Source organism: Notothenia coriiceps, unplaced genomic scaffold (assembly GCF_000735185.1).
Source record: "Notothenia coriiceps isolate Sejong01 unplaced genomic scaffold, NC01 NC01_scaffold00003311, whole genome shotgun sequence".
In the NCBI taxonomy this organism is placed as follows: Eukaryota; Metazoa; Chordata; class Actinopteri; order Perciformes; family Nototheniidae; genus Notothenia; species Notothenia coriiceps.
This window is the reverse complement of record NW_011336012.1, coordinates 99469-117127: the sequence shown is the minus strand read 5'-3', so window position 1 is coordinate 117127 and position 17659 is coordinate 99469. Positions and strand designations below refer to the sequence as shown.

General features: G+C 39.9%; 1 protein-coding gene across 1 annotated transcript in view; it reads right to left on the bottom strand.

Moving 5' to 3' along the window:
- Positions 1-6103, bottom strand: part of opa1 (OPA1 mitochondrial dynamin like GTPase) — a 32096-nt gene extending 25993 nt beyond the window's left edge. Inside the window, exons 1-14 of the mRNA XM_010766388.1 lie at positions 6061-6103; positions 5588-5829; positions 3572-3625; positions 3323-3427; positions 2995-3081; positions 2726-2839; positions 2505-2585; positions 2334-2408; positions 2164-2235; positions 1802-1901; positions 1490-1620; positions 987-1059; positions 600-672; positions 402-517 (exon numbers count right to left, since the gene is read on the bottom strand). Of these exons, the coding sequence (XP_010764690.1) occupies positions 402-517; positions 600-672; positions 987-1059; positions 1490-1620; positions 1802-1901; positions 2164-2235; positions 2334-2408; positions 2505-2585; positions 2726-2839; positions 2995-3081; positions 3323-3427; positions 3572-3625; positions 5588-5829; positions 6061-6103 (1366 nt within the window). The remainder of the gene's footprint in view (positions 1-401; positions 518-599; positions 673-986; positions 1060-1489; positions 1621-1801; positions 1902-2163; positions 2236-2333; positions 2409-2504; positions 2586-2725; positions 2840-2994; positions 3082-3322; positions 3428-3571; positions 3626-5587; positions 5830-6060) is intronic.
- Positions 6104-17659: the final 11556 nt, after the last annotated feature.

The window sequence follows — 17659 nt, the reverse complement described above, 5'->3', positions numbered from 1 at the left end:
CAGTGGCGCCAAGCATAGAGGACGGAGGCCGGCTGTTTGTGATTTGATGGGATATGAATCGATACGCCACACAATGGGCCTATGGGAACTGTAGTCTCACCGCCATAAATCTCCTGTGCTGTTAGCAATGGGTTGGAGATTGTCTAGACTAATTGCAGTTGGAAGTCAGGTCTGAAAGAGTGGGAAAGTGTGGCAGGGCGGGCAGAGTAAGGTACAAGGTGCTGGGAGAAGAGAAGAGGAGAAGGAGCACCTGTTCTCTGTACAGTTAATGTTTAAACATGCCAGGGACTGTAAAATACATTGATTATTAACATTCACTCAGTAACACAAATAATAAGGAATACAGTATAAATCAGTCAAGCCTTCCTGTGAGAGGGCTAGTCCTGTAAGTGAAGTCCTACCTTTGAAGACATCCGCCTGCTGCTCCACAGACTCTCTGACCATCTTCCAGAAGCAGTCAGAGACGGCCAGACTCAAGTTCTTCGTGGTCACCTGGTGGGCCTTCAGCATGCCGTCCCTAGTTGCATAAATATATTAATTGTCCGTTTTAAATGAATTCCTTCGATGAAACATTGATATTTGGATCACATGGGACTTACTTTAGTAATCTGGAGTTCTGGAAGAAATCTTCCTCGTAATCTTTAATGGAGTCGATGCTTTCACCACTGCTCCCTGCACACAGGAAGACAGCACAACAAGGTGGGAGTAAATCACGATTCAGTTAATGTGTGGTCTCATTCAGAATATGTAAATATATGTCATTATGGTACAAGTGCTACATAATTCAGGTTAAAGTGGGTACAAACGTTCTTACAAAACAGTTTGACGATATGCTGTAAAACAAATTAACCCTGCAGCTTGCTCCATGATAATCATAGTCGGTGTACAATTGAAACCAAGTTCAGACGTAACCATGACCTGAACATCCTCATTAGATATTGGGATATTAAATGTAGCATGATGGATAACTCAGGACAACATGTTACCTTTTCCTGTCACCACTGCAAAGTAGCCCAGGGCCTTCATTGGAAACAGCTTCCCTTCCACTATTTGCTGGATCTGAAATAAAAATGTAAACAGAGGAATTCAATTCTTACACCAGTCTACTCTGCACACGGTTCCCTAACATCAGCTCATTGAGGGGCCAACGAGTTCAAATAAAGGTGCTGAGCTCCCTCTTGTGGAGCAGCTGCACTCTATTCATCAGTTTGCAACTGTTTTGAATTCTACTAATGCAGCTCCTTTACTCACTATTTCTGCAATACTAATGCTATTCAACTCTGGATGACAAACATTATGATTGATTTTTATGACTTCTATACATTGACTGAACTGTGGCATTGTTGATCCTTTTTATGATAGAAGACAAAGCAAGTAAACATTACAAGTAACATTTATAAGAGCCAAGGTATAGGTGCAGACATAATCCTTTACATTTATAAGAAACATTGTTGCTGCTTTCTATTTTGGGGATAATTAAGCCTCTTACTCTGTTGGGGCTGGCCAGGTTCTTCTCAGCCAAGTCCACCTTGGTCAGAACAAAGATGGTCCTCTTCCCCTGGGGGTCCATCTGGCTGACCAAGTCCGTTACGATGCTCCTCTCTGCATCCACACTGCCATCTGGAGGGGGACAAGGGGAGCACAGGAGATATGATAGGGATCGTGATAGTGAAGGCGCGTGTCTGTGTTAAATCAGTGCGGGATTTCATTTAATATACAATACTCTTATTTGCCAAACATGACTCAAGCCTCTTTGGCTCCAAGCCTTTATTGCTGTTACTGAATTATACTCATGGCTCACCCTGTATACAGAGGATGATCGCATTGGGGTTCTGCATGTAGGCCCTGCTGATGCTGAAGATAGTGTCCTTAGTATCTGCCGCCATGCCTGCAGTTACAGTCTGAGAGACACACATTTGAAATATGATTAAAAAACCTTTCAAACATTGCATTTGTATTACCATGTTTATAAAGACAAGTTTGGTCTAATAGCTTTAATATTACAAAGCTTAAACATTACAAGGTCATTAAGTATCTGAAATGGATATCCTGCATACATAATATAAAACTTTTAGGAAAAAGTAAACAGCGAAGGAAATGTGTAAACAAGTAACATGTAATGTAAACATTCCCATCCTCATTAATGTAATAATCTATACTCACGCTGATGACTCCTGGTAGGTCAACAAGCACCATCCTCTGGATGCCCGGGCCTTTGACACTCAAGGATATTGTCTGTCATGCAAAAAATAAACATCAATTTCCATGAAGCATAAGAGACTCAAATAGGCAAGTAAGAGCTTTGTTTTCTAAATGGAAGCATTAAATCTCACCTCACAGCTGACGGTCTGTCCCGCCTTCACACTCTTCCTCATCCTCAGCTCAATCTCGTGCCTCAGAGCAGCCAGCTGCAAGGCAGAGCAGGACACAACAGATGTAACAATGTGTAACTTGTAAGAAGGAGCTGAAATAATCCTAAAAGTTGGAGGGAATTCATGACTTACGTCTTCCTCCTTGGTAAGGTCAAACTCTCTGCCACTGTCCTTAAACATGGCCACGTGGTGGGGGCCTTCGCTGAGTGTTACCTGTAGAAAAAAGTAACTCCATTAGAACTGTACTTTTTCCTCTTAAAAAAATATCTCGATTCTGGCTCACAATGGTTGTCAACTCTTATTCATTTCAGAGTAAAGACGACACAAACATCAGCCAGGTTTGTCCTACACACCTTGACGGGAGAGCGCGTCATCATCTCTCCTGAGCCCCGGGGGAAGATCCTGGCCTGAGCGATCATCTCCAGCACGCTCGTCTTTCCAGCACTCTGATCCCCGACCACCACCACCTGACACACAAGAGGAGGAAATGGATGATATATTACACATAGTAGGCAGACAAAGGACAGAGGAGGGTATAAAGGACAGACTAAATATACCTTTATGTCTTTGATTAAAAAAAAAAGCTAATTTCCTATGAGCAGTAGAAGTACATGCTCCTTACCCTGGGTAGATGGTCCTGAGTGTTGTAGTTGGCATCGTAGTCTGACAAGATGTCCAGGACTTCAGAATACAAGTCAATAAGAGACTTCTACACGAGGGAACACAATGGCAAGACACATGTTATGGATTTGTAAATGTACAGTGTAATTACTTTATCCAGAGTGACAGTGACGTCAATAAATATCTACACTAATATAAGAGACAGCAAACAGCAGTAAAACAGACCCAAAGAATCTAAAACATTTGAATACAAGTTTAATAACGTAATCCCAATCAGGAAGAATTCCAAGCTTAATAGGGACACTTTAATGTTCACATGTGCAACCCACCTTCACTTTCCTTTGGTGGATCCCCTTATCATCTTTTTGCAGCACCACTTTCCTTAACTCTTTATTCTCCTTCTCCAGTCTCTCCAGCATGCGTTGATATTTAAGCTACGGGATAAACAGTACCAATAAACAACCACAATCAGGTACAATGTAAACGTTTTGGCGATTTCATGATTCCCACAATTACAAACATTCCTCTGTTCCAACTAAAAGATTGAGTTAATCAAAGTAACACAGCATCTACTGTACCTGGGTACGGAGCAGTTCTTCTTGAAGTTGGTCGAACTTTTCTTTGTCTGATGGCTAGAGGTTAAAGTAGAAAAGATAGGAAAAAGAACAGCAACAAATTGAGTTAATGTTTTCTTTTAGTTTTGAACAATGAGGGCTCCCCGTGCTCTCACTGTGCAAGCATGACATCCCACCAGCACCACGAAGGTTCATTATGTGCACACTGTATTGCAGAAAGAACCAGAGTTAACAATCACATTATTGCATAAAGAGAGGAACACAAAACAGATTTCAGGCAAACACTAATCATTCTGTTATTCCTTTGGTGCGATCAACAAGCTATTATTACCAAACGGGCACAAATCATCAGAGAGCCCTGAAACACAGCCGATTTAAATATCAAAATCATTTTCTCATTACATATTGATTTCTTTGGATTAGGCAAACATCATTTGATTGTGTATTTTGTTATACTTCAGGCAAATTGTTAGAATGAGAGACAGGACAGAAAGCAGGAGACACAGCAGACATGAACAAATGGGATTGGCAGCAGAGGAAAGGGAATTTTCAAAGACTACAAAACTACTGTTAACTATTTTGTACATTAAGAATGTGCTGTCATTTTCTTTTTAGCAATATTTGCCAGCAAGACTAAATTGTTTTTTGAAATTCCACAAATAAGACACTTATTTAGACATTAAAACAAACTGCTCATAAGCTCGAGGCATCTACCTCGTTAGTCAAATCTCAAATGATATCACACAGCTGGGTGCATTCATGGTATCTTCAATAAAAGCAGCTCACACCATGCAGCTGGCCTCCACTCCACTCCATGCAGTGTGTCCGTACATTAATGGAGTGCTGCTGATGATTATCCGTCCATGTGCATGAGAGTGAGACTGAGCTACGTCACTGGGCTGCTGGGACCAAGCTATGGAGGAGCATGCATGCCTTCTCCACAACCGACGCTTAGCCTGACACTATGGGGTGATACATGGAGGCTACTGTTGGAGGTTGTAGGGGACCCATTTATATAGTATTGAAAGGCCAATTTGCCTGCACTACAAATATTATAATATAAAGCTATACAAAGTAAAAATATATTTAACATTAACGCCATTGCTTTAATAACAGGGCTAGACACGATCACCTGTGTATAATGCAATCCGATGCACTAACAATGCAATAAATACATCGAGTCAGGGAGTTGTGATTTATGGTGGTGGATTCTGTCCAAAGATGTTACCGTCGATGTGGTCTACATAACAGACAACGTATTTATTGCATCGCCAAAGCTCTGGAATGCATTCATGTTAATGAATTATTTGGCAGCTGTTCATGTTGTTGTGTCTACCATGCCCTGTGTTAGAGAGTAACAAAGCACTGCTGCTAAAATTTGGATTTTCAATTATTGTATGAAAGAGGTTTATTCAATTCATATAATTGCCAGAGCAACTTAACATCAGCTGAAACTCTTGTGTTTTCCAACCTCCAGTGGCTTAACTTCTCACCTTGCTGAAGGATTGTTGGTTGTTATAACAGGTGCAACAGCCTTTAACACATCAATGCCAAAATATGATATTTCGTAGGATAAAAATGCTTTGTTCCGATTTGTTTAATGTTTGGAAATATGGTATGGATATACTTTCGGCCAATTTACAGTACAACTTTGAAATGTTTAGATGGCAGGAAATATCACAAAAGCAAAACGAATGCACAGTTGTTTAAAGGCTATATGATTTAAAAAGAAACCTTTTCAGCCAACAAGCGTGTTCAGATTGTGTTAAGGCAAGCTCAGAGAGCGCTTTCACCAATGACAATTTAAAATTCCAGTTGCGGGCACAAATCGGTTAAACATTTACCACAGAGGACGTTAAACACTTATTTTCAGCTTGATGTTACTTAAGCGGCTGTTAATTGAAATGATCCTAGAATATATATACAGTATATATTTTGAATTATTTTTCTTCTCTGCAGCTGTGGCCTTTAGGAGACTTTGGTGGGAGAGGGCGGATCTAAGTGGAGTGGGACCTTCACCTTGCGTTTCTGTTGAGGGGGGCTGGGTTTCGGAGGTGGACTGGGAGCAGGCTCTGGCAGTGGGGGACACGCAATATTGGCTGCTGCGGCCCGCCGGACCTCCTCCTCGTGCTGCTGGATCTGCTGCTGAATTAGAATGAGCTCGCCCAGCAGACCCTGCTGGGGTACGTCATAATGAGAGACATGTAGGAGCAGCAACAAACACAACAACCAGCCGCTGGGCTCAGCCAAACGAGCTAATGCTGCATCCAATCAATGGGCTACAACAAAGGAAACCTGGCGCATTATGGCTGTTCAAGCTGGAGAATGGTGGCTCAGTCGAGGCTCAAGTTTAACAGAATCAAGGCTTTTTTTTTTAATCGTGCAACCATCATTAGTGCCACCCAACAAAGTCCGTCCCTCTCGAACACTAAGGGGAGATGCCAAACTTTGCCGGACTGAAGGTGGAGGAGGTGACTGATACTACAACCCACACCTCCCAGCTTGAGGCAACAACAGTGACTCTTCCTTCGCCATCAAGCACCAATGTGGACTGATGAATGTTTACCAGACAACGCTACGTTTATACTTAAACTCAGGATTATTGAATAGGATAAGAGATTGGAAACGTGTGTGCTACAACACAGTGGTGTTAGGTGGTTCTGAACATCATCGTCCTGATGAGGCTGAACATGATGATTAAAATAAGCAAAGCTAGCGCTGAAACATAGCTGTTCGGGCAAAGCGTACAGTACAGCAGGTGAAATCTACTTTAGTCCCCAACATGACATCATCATTTTACTTGAAATGCAGATACAATATTTTATCAATGTAATTTGAATAGAAACATCAACTTGTTGTGTGTAATTTGTGCTCATGTTGGAGACCATGATTAGAGATGAGAAGCAGGAAGGAGGAGAGGAAAGACTTCATACTATTTGTTGTCAAATCATCTTGCTTTCATCGTTAAAACTCTAACTATGCATTGACAAAATAACACATGAAAACATAATAGGAAAACAGAGGGACACTGAAATGGGTCACTAACTGGAAAAGAACAAAACACAAGATGAGCAAGAGGCAGAGAGGATAACAGTGATGAAAACAGATGAGTTCTGTCAATGTGCTGCAAAACTGAAAGCTACTTGAATTTTTTTTCTTTATTAAATAATAAATCTGATTTGTACAGCATTTTAGTAGGATAGTAGTATTTTAAAGTTTCAACAATATAATAATCAGACCCTGCAATAGAATAAATCAAGTTTCACTTTAGTTTTTCAAGTAACTCAACTCTAACTCTCTAACTCACTCACTCAGCATCCTCAAGGTTATCTTTTAGGAATATGAGCATGTCCACATTTCCAGGTAGAAGCTGAGATGTTTGGAAGTTTACAATATCCCCTGCTGTGGAAAAAACTCTCTTGCTTGGTACTGATGTTGCTGGGATAGAGAGATATGCTTTTGCCATGGGTGAAAGCAGTGGGTAAAACTGTGCATTGTCTCTCCACCACTTCTAAAAACTATACAGTTGTTGCCAAGAAGGTGAGGCTTATTTACAGGGTGAGATATAAATATACTGTCGGTACTTGTCAATGTCTCTAGGTATGTAAATGTAGCCCTGTAAATACGATGTCCTTTTGTGTTATCTGTTGTTTTATGTTCATGTTGTAACCTACTTGCTGCCATGTTGGACAGCTCTCCCTTGAAAAAGAGATCGATGATCTCAATGGGACCATCTGGTTGCATAAAGGTTTTAAAAAATTAAAAAATTGCTGTAGATTTTGTCAGTCTCACGACGGTATTGAGACATTTATTTACCGCGATATTCGATATATCGTTACATCCCTATTCCAAATGCAATAACAGCAATCTCAAAAGTGCGGACCACTTTTCCTGCCATTTAGGTCTCTGTCCTCAAGAGCTCGACAAAGAAATACATCATCATTTCATCTGTGCCAGTGGGGCCTTTGTTCAATTCAAGATAAGAGTTGTTGTGGACCTAGAGGAAGAAGCAGTCAGTGATCTACTATACGGTCTCATTTACCTGCACAGACTTGGGGTCAGAAGAGGAGAAAACATTCACCTCAAGACCAACCTCAAATAGTTTGATCCACAGCAACAACTGGGAGGATTCAGCTCAAAACGGAAAAGATGTGAAGAATCAAAGTACTTGCAGGAGCTTCAGATTATGAAGTAGATCGTAGGCTACAACAGACAAGCGGCCGCAAAGAAAAGAGAAGGTGTGAAAAGTATCATCATTAACAGAGCACAACAACAAAATATACTGTCATCATTAGTTCTCTTCATTACTGCCACTTGCCTCCATGCTGAAGGCAATCTGTGGTAACACCTCTCTTGTCATCATCATTCATCACCTACATTATCCTTTTCCCTGACACACACACACACACACACACACACACACACACACACACACACACACACACACACACACACACACACACACACACACACACACACACACACACAGCATCCCTCATTGCATTTAATCATCAATAACAATACCTTATTTGTCAGGGAGGAATGTTTACAATGGGATCGGCCCCCCCTAGGCGCGTGAGCCCCTCCCCCGTCACCGCAGTGTGTCAGTGTGCCACCAATTACTGAGCGCAAACTGAATGAGGTCATAACGGGATGGGGTCATTAGCAAAACAAACCCACTGACCCCGTGGGGCAAAAGGAGGTGATGGAGAGGGGGAAGACGGTGGCAGGAGATCTTCCCTCCAACACACAACCATGAGTTAAACCCTTCGAGGCTTCTTACACAACAAGTGTTAGGAACACTTAACCCGCTTGTTACCCAACAAGTGTACAAGGTCAAAGGTTTGGAAAATGTTCCTGAACACACTCAGCACTATTGGTTACATTTTTGGCTGTGCGTCGGGGTTTTTGAGAACTTTTAACATAACCTTTTTGTAATTTATATGAAATGTTAGATTGACAAATATTGTATTTACGTTGAAATTAGTTATGTTGTTTACCTTTATTATAATATACATTTATTTTCCCAGTTGATTACCATTGCGTTGTTTGATTGCATTTTTTACATGACTTTTTTATTTCATTGATCGAATTAAGGTTTGAATAAGGTTTAAAGGAGCCTGTAAAACACAGATCTAAAAAGAATGGTTAAAGGAATATTTCACCCCCCAAAGTTTGCAAAAACAGAACTCTCATGGATGAGTAGTGAGACTGTTTATCTAAAGGTTTTTGTAATTGTAAGGTTTTACTGAAATCACATGTGTTTGGGAAGTAGTGAGCATACGACACAATAAATGAAATTACACTGCAAGTTTATAAGATTTGCGCAAGTTTAAAAAAGGATGTTTTGATATAGTCCCGCTGTTGTTAAAATAATTAAATTAGTCAAGAATTGTTCAGTTTTGGGGATTATCGTTTTTAGGCATTTAATGTTAGCAGTTGATATACAAATGGTCATTTTTGGGCAAAGTATTTCTTTAAAGCTGAGGCTGCATGGGTTGAGGTTGTCTAGCCCCCGAAAAGCCAAAAAAAAGTCCTTATAGCGTGCTTTAACAGGCCCTCTTGAGCCCTGTGTCTTGCTAATTGATTCTGACATGTATAATGGATGGAATTATCCTTTTAATTATTGTGGGGACATCTCAACAGGTTTACCTCTACACCATAATGTTACAGAATGACTGAAATAATTAGGGTGTATATTTAAAAAAGTGTGTTCCTCAACACAACACTTACTTTAACCAAATAAATGTGTGATCCTGCTTCTCCTGTGTCCACTATTCTTCTCAAAGAAAGGGCTATTGAGTCATCTTTAAGTGGAGACCCTTTTTGTTGTAACTAAAAGCCCATGGCCTTTAAATAACACACAAGAAATGCCAATAGTTGTTGTGAATGAGAGTTATTGTTGTTTGGCTTTATGTTGTCCATGCTGTTGTTGTTAGTGGTGACGTTCTGTTTTGAAGACCTTCCTAGCCGAGGAACGCTTGTTGGTTTCTCCGTGTTGACGTCACTGTGTTTATATGGTTGAAAAGTAGGACAGCAGATCTGTTGTGGGTCACACACACACACACACACACACACACACACACACACACACACACACACACACACACAAATGTGCTCACATGTGAAAAGCCACTGAAACAACAAGTCCAGTGAATGGTGCAAGAAGTTATAACAGTCTATAATAAACACGCAGTAAAAAGTCGCTTCTAAAAGCATCAGTCAACATAAATATAATCTGCCATGTCGTGTGCTCCGTCCAGAGTCATTCATTCCCAAACTATGAAAATATTGAAGATGCTAAGAGCGATTAGCGATGAGTCTGTCCTGTGTGTGTGTGTGTGTGTGTGTGTCCTTTGTTGGCCGAGGGCATATTTGTGTTTGTGTATCTCCATTGTGACGTGTGTAATCCGCATGCTCTCTAATCCAAGAGCAGGTGGCCAGGCGTGTGGCGGCTGTGGGGGTGCAGAGTGGGCACACTCCTCCTGCCCCCCTAAATACACACACTAATACGCTCACACACATATGATTGATCCACAAACCCATAAACACATCAATGCTTGCTCCACATTCTGCTTTATACCACCACAGGGGAGAGGAAGCACATAGGGACACCTGTGCTCATTCAGCCATACCTAATGCAACACACAGGCCCTGTTACTGGATCTGTGACTGGGGGAAGATTCTCCACAGGGAAGCACGTGCCAGCGTTTCCAGGCCGCCCCTCCCCAGCCACCTCCTCCCGGCGTACGTCCGCAACAGACACGCTCGCCTCCAGGAGCTCGCGCTGCCCTTAACAGGTGGGCCGGGGCGAGGCGGGGCAGGGAGAGAGGCATCTGTCGACAAACTCTGCATCCATCCTCCTCTACTGTACGACCTCTCCATCTGCCCCCATGGAGACGGAGGAAGGAGGAAGGTCAATGATGCTGTGGAAATGTGCAATTATCAGGCCTTTCCTGTCCTGTGCAGCAGTGATATATCTTTATCACGTCCTAGTTGTCAGCAATTGCAAGAAAGATGGCTTGAAAAGCATCGTATGCTGTTTCGTGACATTCTCCACACTGTATGGTTTTCAGACAAGCAACGAGAGGCCCCTGACCTTTGACCCTCTGTGTTGTAACTGCAGGAGAGGAGAGGTTTGGCAGTTGAGCGCAGTGCGTGTTTAACAAGTTGTGCACTTGGTGGGCTGTTGGTCCGGATGTGACCTGAATCGTCGTTTTGTATCTGAATATATACTATATCAGACTTTGTCAAAAGGCTACATTAGATAGCAAGGCATCGGTTTGGTTAGATTATGGCCCGTGTTGGGGTAAAGTGGATATTGTTTCAGATCTGTAAGTGTGAAAGTCTGGATATTATTGTTTACAAACTCTATCCTCTAAAGAAGAACTGAAGATATAGTTGGAATGTATTCAAAAGCTCCAGAAAAAAGCTATCGTGGACCTTGAGATATTATATTATAAGATAGTATTTTGTTCATTCTAAGGGAAAATCGATATCTTTGCTTGTAGAGATAGAGCAACCTTGATCGTCTGGAATTCATTTCAGTCTCAAAAACTCACAAATCCGTAGACATTTATCAAAACCAATCCTGAAGCCTGACGATATGTCCATTTGTAGGCTGATATTTAGCCTACATTAGCACGTTTAGCTGTTAACATGACCGGCATAAGCTATCCGGTGCAGCTAAGTCCACTTTGTTCATATCATTAAAAAAGTGGCCTTCCTTTTTGGATTAAATTGTACAATGTTATGAACTGGCTCAAATTTGAGATTTTTAAATTGATCCACTTGTGATGTTACATTTGGAACAGTGTGTTCGAGTTCAATGCTTTGATTGACAATCTCTTGTGGTGGAAGACGTGTCGTATGAGCAAAACCAGATCGAAAGCTTCAGACTCACAAAGCACATGTTTCTGATCACTTACAGTACAGGTGTTTTCATTTCATATCATAACCTACAATTCCCCACTTCTCGCTGTCCTATAGCTTCCTCGACAAAGCTTCGCTCAAGCATCTGTTTGCGTCAAATGCTTTTAGCTTGAGCTTATGGATGTAAATTTGGCCATTAAATGCATGTAATCTGTTATTACAACATCTCCCTTTTGCTTTTATAAGGAGATTTATGTTTTTTTTTTTTCCTGCTAATGGTCTGTTCTCACAAGGGCAGGAGTGCTTTGTTGGCTGGATGTCCACTGTCGACATAATCCAGGGTCGTGAGGTCCTCAGGCTAAATGGATTCTTTGAAAAAAAAAAAGAGAGAAAGAAACATTGACTAGGCATTAACTTTATGTAAAGCACTAATTCTTTGACGGCTATTCATATTATTTTTTTTTTACATATGCTGGATTTTCTTTAAACCTGTAATCAGCTTTCTGCTTTGTGTTGGCGTTCGTGTGCATATGTGTCTACAACATATGTGTGTTTTTACTGCAAGCGCTTTCCTCAAATGACAATATCTCAGCATTATTAATATCGTGTCTCATGTGTAACTCTGGCCATATGGTGAAGCTCAAATCCTAGCACCGCTGTAAAGTCTTTTAGTTTAACGTTTCACTATGGGATTTTTGCATACATAACCGGCTCAAGTCTTGAAAATCAGTTAATTCCACATAAATTGAGTTATTATTTAGAGAGATTTATCTAAAGATGATCATAAAAATCTGATACAGTTTTATGATTTTAGAGCAAGACCCTGCTCATCGTGGAATCTATTGAGGGGATTCTTTCCACTCAAAAAGATGAATAGAAGAACAGCATTTAATTGATTTTGAATGGACTTACATGATATTCACATGCTCTCACAGAAAAAAGCCATAAATGAACGCGCTTGATCATTTTATCTTGTAAAATAAAATAAAACACGATGCAGTCCATGGTAGTGTTCCAAAAACAGCATCAACAGAAAGCGAAATAAGCTATTATATATATATATATATATATATATATATATTGGAGAAGCACTGACGAGGTCCAGTTAGTGCAAAAATCTACAGCAATTTCCATCATAAAGGAGAAAGAGCTGAACAAGCCTTGTAAAAAAACACCTCGGCCCTGTGATAATTGTTTAATGCACATTAACACCAAACTGAATGTGCGCCTGTTAAATCTGGTACAGTGAATTGTAGACTCACGTTGTCGACCGTGTTTTTAATGTAATATAGTTTCAAGATTCCCTTTGGTTTAATGCAGCATCACTTGTGTTCTGTTTGATGACCTTAAGCAACATGCAATGGTCTCCCCAAAACAAATATTAAATGTATAATTCAGCGTATCAAATAGAAAAATAAATCACCTAAATGTTGTATTAAGTACTGCCAGTGGTGGACTGTACCTAAGTACATTTACCACATACTTGTATTTTACTTGACTATTATCTTTGTATGCTTCTTTACACTCCCATAAATCATTTTACATAAAAACAAACATGTCATAGGACAAAAATAAAGTCATAGGACTTTTCAAATATATATATATATAGATTGTGGCATTTAAATATGTCGTGGGCCTAAAATGATCCAATATTTCACCAACAAAAGGCAAAGATCAGACAAGATTCTTAAAAATAATACAGATTTGTGTAGCAGAAGTTTTTCTCTCTTCATCTGCTGACCCCTCAAATGTATCTTGGGACCTTTTGTTGGGTTCACTGGACTTAACTACAAACTCAAATGTACCAACTACAACAACAAATTGTTACTTAAGCATTGATGCAACAGTAAACTATTTAGTATGTATAATATTCCAGTCATAGGGGACATTTTTTTCCGAACATGTGTTTATTTATAGTACTGAACTGATAATAATGTGCATTTTAATGCTGATATTTTATAGTTCTGAATTGTATTTTACTTACAATCTAAACACTTCTCCATCCCCTGCTGAGCTTTTTATACATTTACAGTTTAAACAGCTCCAGGAACACTTTCCCCCGGAGCTTTGTTTCTGTTTGTCAGCTCAGTTTCTCTTCTTCAAGGAACAATTTCCAAATGTAAAAAACAATGTTTTACATTTCTGTTCTCTTTGAGCAAGCGCTTCCTTTATCAACAACCCTGTGGCATTCCTGAATTCCAATTAAAAGAACATTTTGTGCCGCTTTAAAGTCCCATTAAAACATCACATGGAAACATTTAGCGTGTGCATCTGATAGAATTGAAAATAATCTCATCAAATTGTGTAATCCAAGAGATTAAATCACTCTTCATATTACATGGCTTAACACAGATAGGGAAGGTCATAAAGAGTTACGGCTGGGTACTTTGAACCATTTACCATATTCCTCAACCGCCAGTCTGACAGGAGTACAGAAACACTATTGTTTCATTCATTTAAATGAGATCCCATGACTGTTGTTGTTGCAGATGAATTATGTATGCAGTGCTGTGCTGATATGTCATAGACGTCGTCTCTCTGGGAATGTAGGACACATACTTATGCATAACAATAGTCTTCAGTTATATTCTCACCAACAAATTGGCCGTTTATCTCCGTTCATCTTGTGCTTATTTTACGCAGCTGCCGTGGAGAAATCAGGTCCATTACCAAGTGGCGGTTACTGTATTCAAATATGCGGGATTGTTGCCCCAGTACTTTCACTAATTCTCTTTTCTTAAAAAAAACAGAGTCATATGCCTGTCAGGGACATTGTACAGCTGATAACCGCATAGCCTATTTAAATCAACTCTGATAGTCTTGTTTAAATCATCAATTGTTCATCATAAATGTTTCCTGAGGTTTTTGTCATGCTTTCCATCTCTCCAGACAATAATTGACATATTGGCTTGTTCCCCAATGGGCCTGTTATACTGGTCCGCCTCAAAAAACAATCAATCCATAAACTGACTACACAAAGAGATGCAAAACCGGATGTGTGATATGGTTTTTCAAAAGCTGATACAAAGCCAGTTCTCAAATATTTTCACATCTAAGTCATCCATTACTAATGTGGATTTATTTTGATTCAGATGCAAAACAGGTGAAACTTTTCAGACATGACTGGTTAAAAGGCTATCATGATTCTATTCATTTGCTAATTTGACATATATTAAGTAACGTAATTGTGAGTTAGTGTCAAAATAAGTAAGAAAAAAAAGGATCTATGAGTATAAAAATAAATATTGGTTTCACATGTGATAATAGATCATGAATATTCCAGAGAATAACTATCATTTCATTTCATATTAGTGTTATTATTATGTGTATTGTTTACATCAAAACCTAAATAGATATGGTTTAGCCTAGATAGACGATCATTAATAGCAATATTGTAAAATGCAATAATGAGACCCTTTATTCCTCTTTCAAAAAAGCATATCCTTGTGTAATTTTGATTTTAGGTCACATAATAATACACTAATGACCAGTGTGTATAATCATGCAATATACAGTCTTGCATTGGGCCATTAAAAAGCCTGTCGATATCTCAGATACAATTCAGGAGAAAGATATAAATTGGATACGCCTACGTTGGACACATGCCCTGTACACAGTCCTAATGTCAATAATACAGTAGGTTGTAATGTGTCATATTTTATATTTAAATTATCAGTATTTTCCGGTTAATGTTACTGTTTTCTGAATGATAAATAATTAGTAAAGTCTTAGTATTTTTAAGGCCGGTGCACCGCCGCTGTTGAGCCGGATCGAGGCACCCCTCGGCCGGTCGGATCCCCTCTCCTCCGGCGGGGAAGCCTGGAGATCCCCGGCCCGCTGAAGTCGTTCCGCTTGGGGGAAGCCCTGCCTCAGGGAGACGGTCGACAAAACACCAAGAAGAAGAAGAAGAAGCTTCTGAGGCTATTCTGTTTTGTTTAACATCCTCAAATGCGATGAGAGGATTAATGGAGCGCGTCTGCCGGACCCATATGGCCGCTTGTGCTGAATTAAAACCGAATGGATACTCGGGGGCCCCGGTCCCCCTGCTGCACGAACGCTGATTTACTGCTCTCTGCTGACATTATCGAACCTGTTGAAACTGGGAATGTGGCTCTGGGGTCGAGAAAAATATTTGTAGGCCTACAGTTCAGGATTATTACCAGAAAGTGATTGTGTGACATTTCCCAGTCACGAGTAATTTAAGAACTCTAATATTTATGGGCATAAGGAAAGGACCTTTTATAGGTTCGACAAAATATCTCACCAATAAATGATGGCCAATATTGCTGAGATTGCTATTTTTTGTTTTTTCTCTCAACAACACACGTTTTTTTTTAATGATTTTGTTTGTCTCAGTGTTGTTTTTATTTAGGTCATGGTTTTAGGTTGCCAATTTCAACTTGATAGGCTATAACATGTTGCAACACGATATAAAGGCTTGTGCCAACTCCAAATTCTTATTTAACCATTTAGAACAATATTATATTTTAAAATAATGTAGGCCTATCAACAATCATCAACAACAAACCAAATATAACCCACAATACTATTTGTTAGAGTATTGTTTGTCGCTCTGTAATTGTGTGTCATTTTGTGCTAATTGGGGGTCAAATAGACAACAAAGCACTTCAACTGCAGCAGAGTCATGGCAGAATTATTAGAAGCTTTCTGACGTCTCGTCACATCCTAATTAGTCCGATAGCACGAGCCTTCTTCTTCTTTAATCCATGCACGAGCCCCCGGACCTGCTCACCCTCAAACTCTCTCTCCTTCAAACCCCGAAGACTTTTTGGCTTTGTGTCCTATGAAATACATGCAGCACTAACAATCCCTGCAACAGATGTGTGACATGGATTTTGATTGAGATGGAAAAGAGTAAACATTTAAAGCTGAATGATGCGTTTATAATTTACTTGATAAATAAAGTTTAAACTGAACCTTATCATTGCTTCTCTCAAATGTATTTATTTTTTAGAAAATGAAGTGTTACCCACTTTATATGGATCCGATATTGGGCGTTTGTTTGCCTTTATGTCCACTTTTCTGCTGTTTTTCTTTACTGTATAACTATTTAAACTCGTCTTTGCTCCACTCTTGAGCTGCAGAGCTCATTTCATATCTCTGCGTGTGAACTGGCCAGCGTTGCGCCCTGCACCAAAGGGCAGCCGTCAATAAAAATGTTGGATTATCCTCTTTATGAGACGGGATTAACGCAGCTCTCACATAATTCACATTCCTCCCTGCCTGGACAGAAATCAGGCCCGTGACTTAGAATAAATACTTTTTAAAGTAGGCCAATTATAATGTTATGTTGGGGACCATCACAGAGATGACATTTGGCATATATGAAGACACTTAATTTACGTTTTACGACAAACCAAAAACCCCAATTGTTGGTGAAATTAGATTGATTCATGGTTTGCTGTCGTGTTGTGGTGTGTTGTGTAGACACAGTGATACAAAGAGAAAAACACAGAACATTTAGTTGGATTTGTGTCAGGTCAAGTGATCTTTATTATTTGTTCGTGTTTGTGGCCTTCACGCAGCAGTACAGCTCAGATGGACCTTGCTCGCTGCTGGTTTGATTTGCTCTGCACTTCCCCTTTAATTTAACTAATATCTCCTCATAATAATGTATCATTTAACACTCGAGACATGGGGATAAATCTACCAAATTCACAGCTGGGAAACGCGAGAAAAAATTGCATACAGGTAGTACAAAGAATCACCATTTTTTTTTTAAAGAAATCTAACACGGGAAAAAAACAATTCAAAGAAACACATAGGGGACATTTATGAGCACACGCAAATGGACTGATTGTCTCTTATAACTAGTTTTAAACATATTTCTCATAAATTAATAGTGCATCCAGGTTCATGTCAGAGCTGCTCTCTCTCACACACACTCTCTCTACAACACACACTCATGCACAACGCTTTGATCAAAGGGGCCCTTCAGCGTGCCAACAAAATAAAAAAAAGACAAGAGAGGGGAGTCTTTAAGGAGCTTAGAAAAAACCCTGACTTATTCCTCCATCTCAACCATCTTTTGATCCTTTTTTTTCCTTTTGGTCAACACATTTGTTCCGTGTCCTTGATCAAAGTTGGGGAGTAGTCAGTCTGAATGTTCAATAAGTTAACCCAACAAGTGAGACAACCGGCTGGCAGTCCTGTTCTGCTCTGCCCGAGGTAGACGTTGGGGCCTGCATGGGGGGGGGG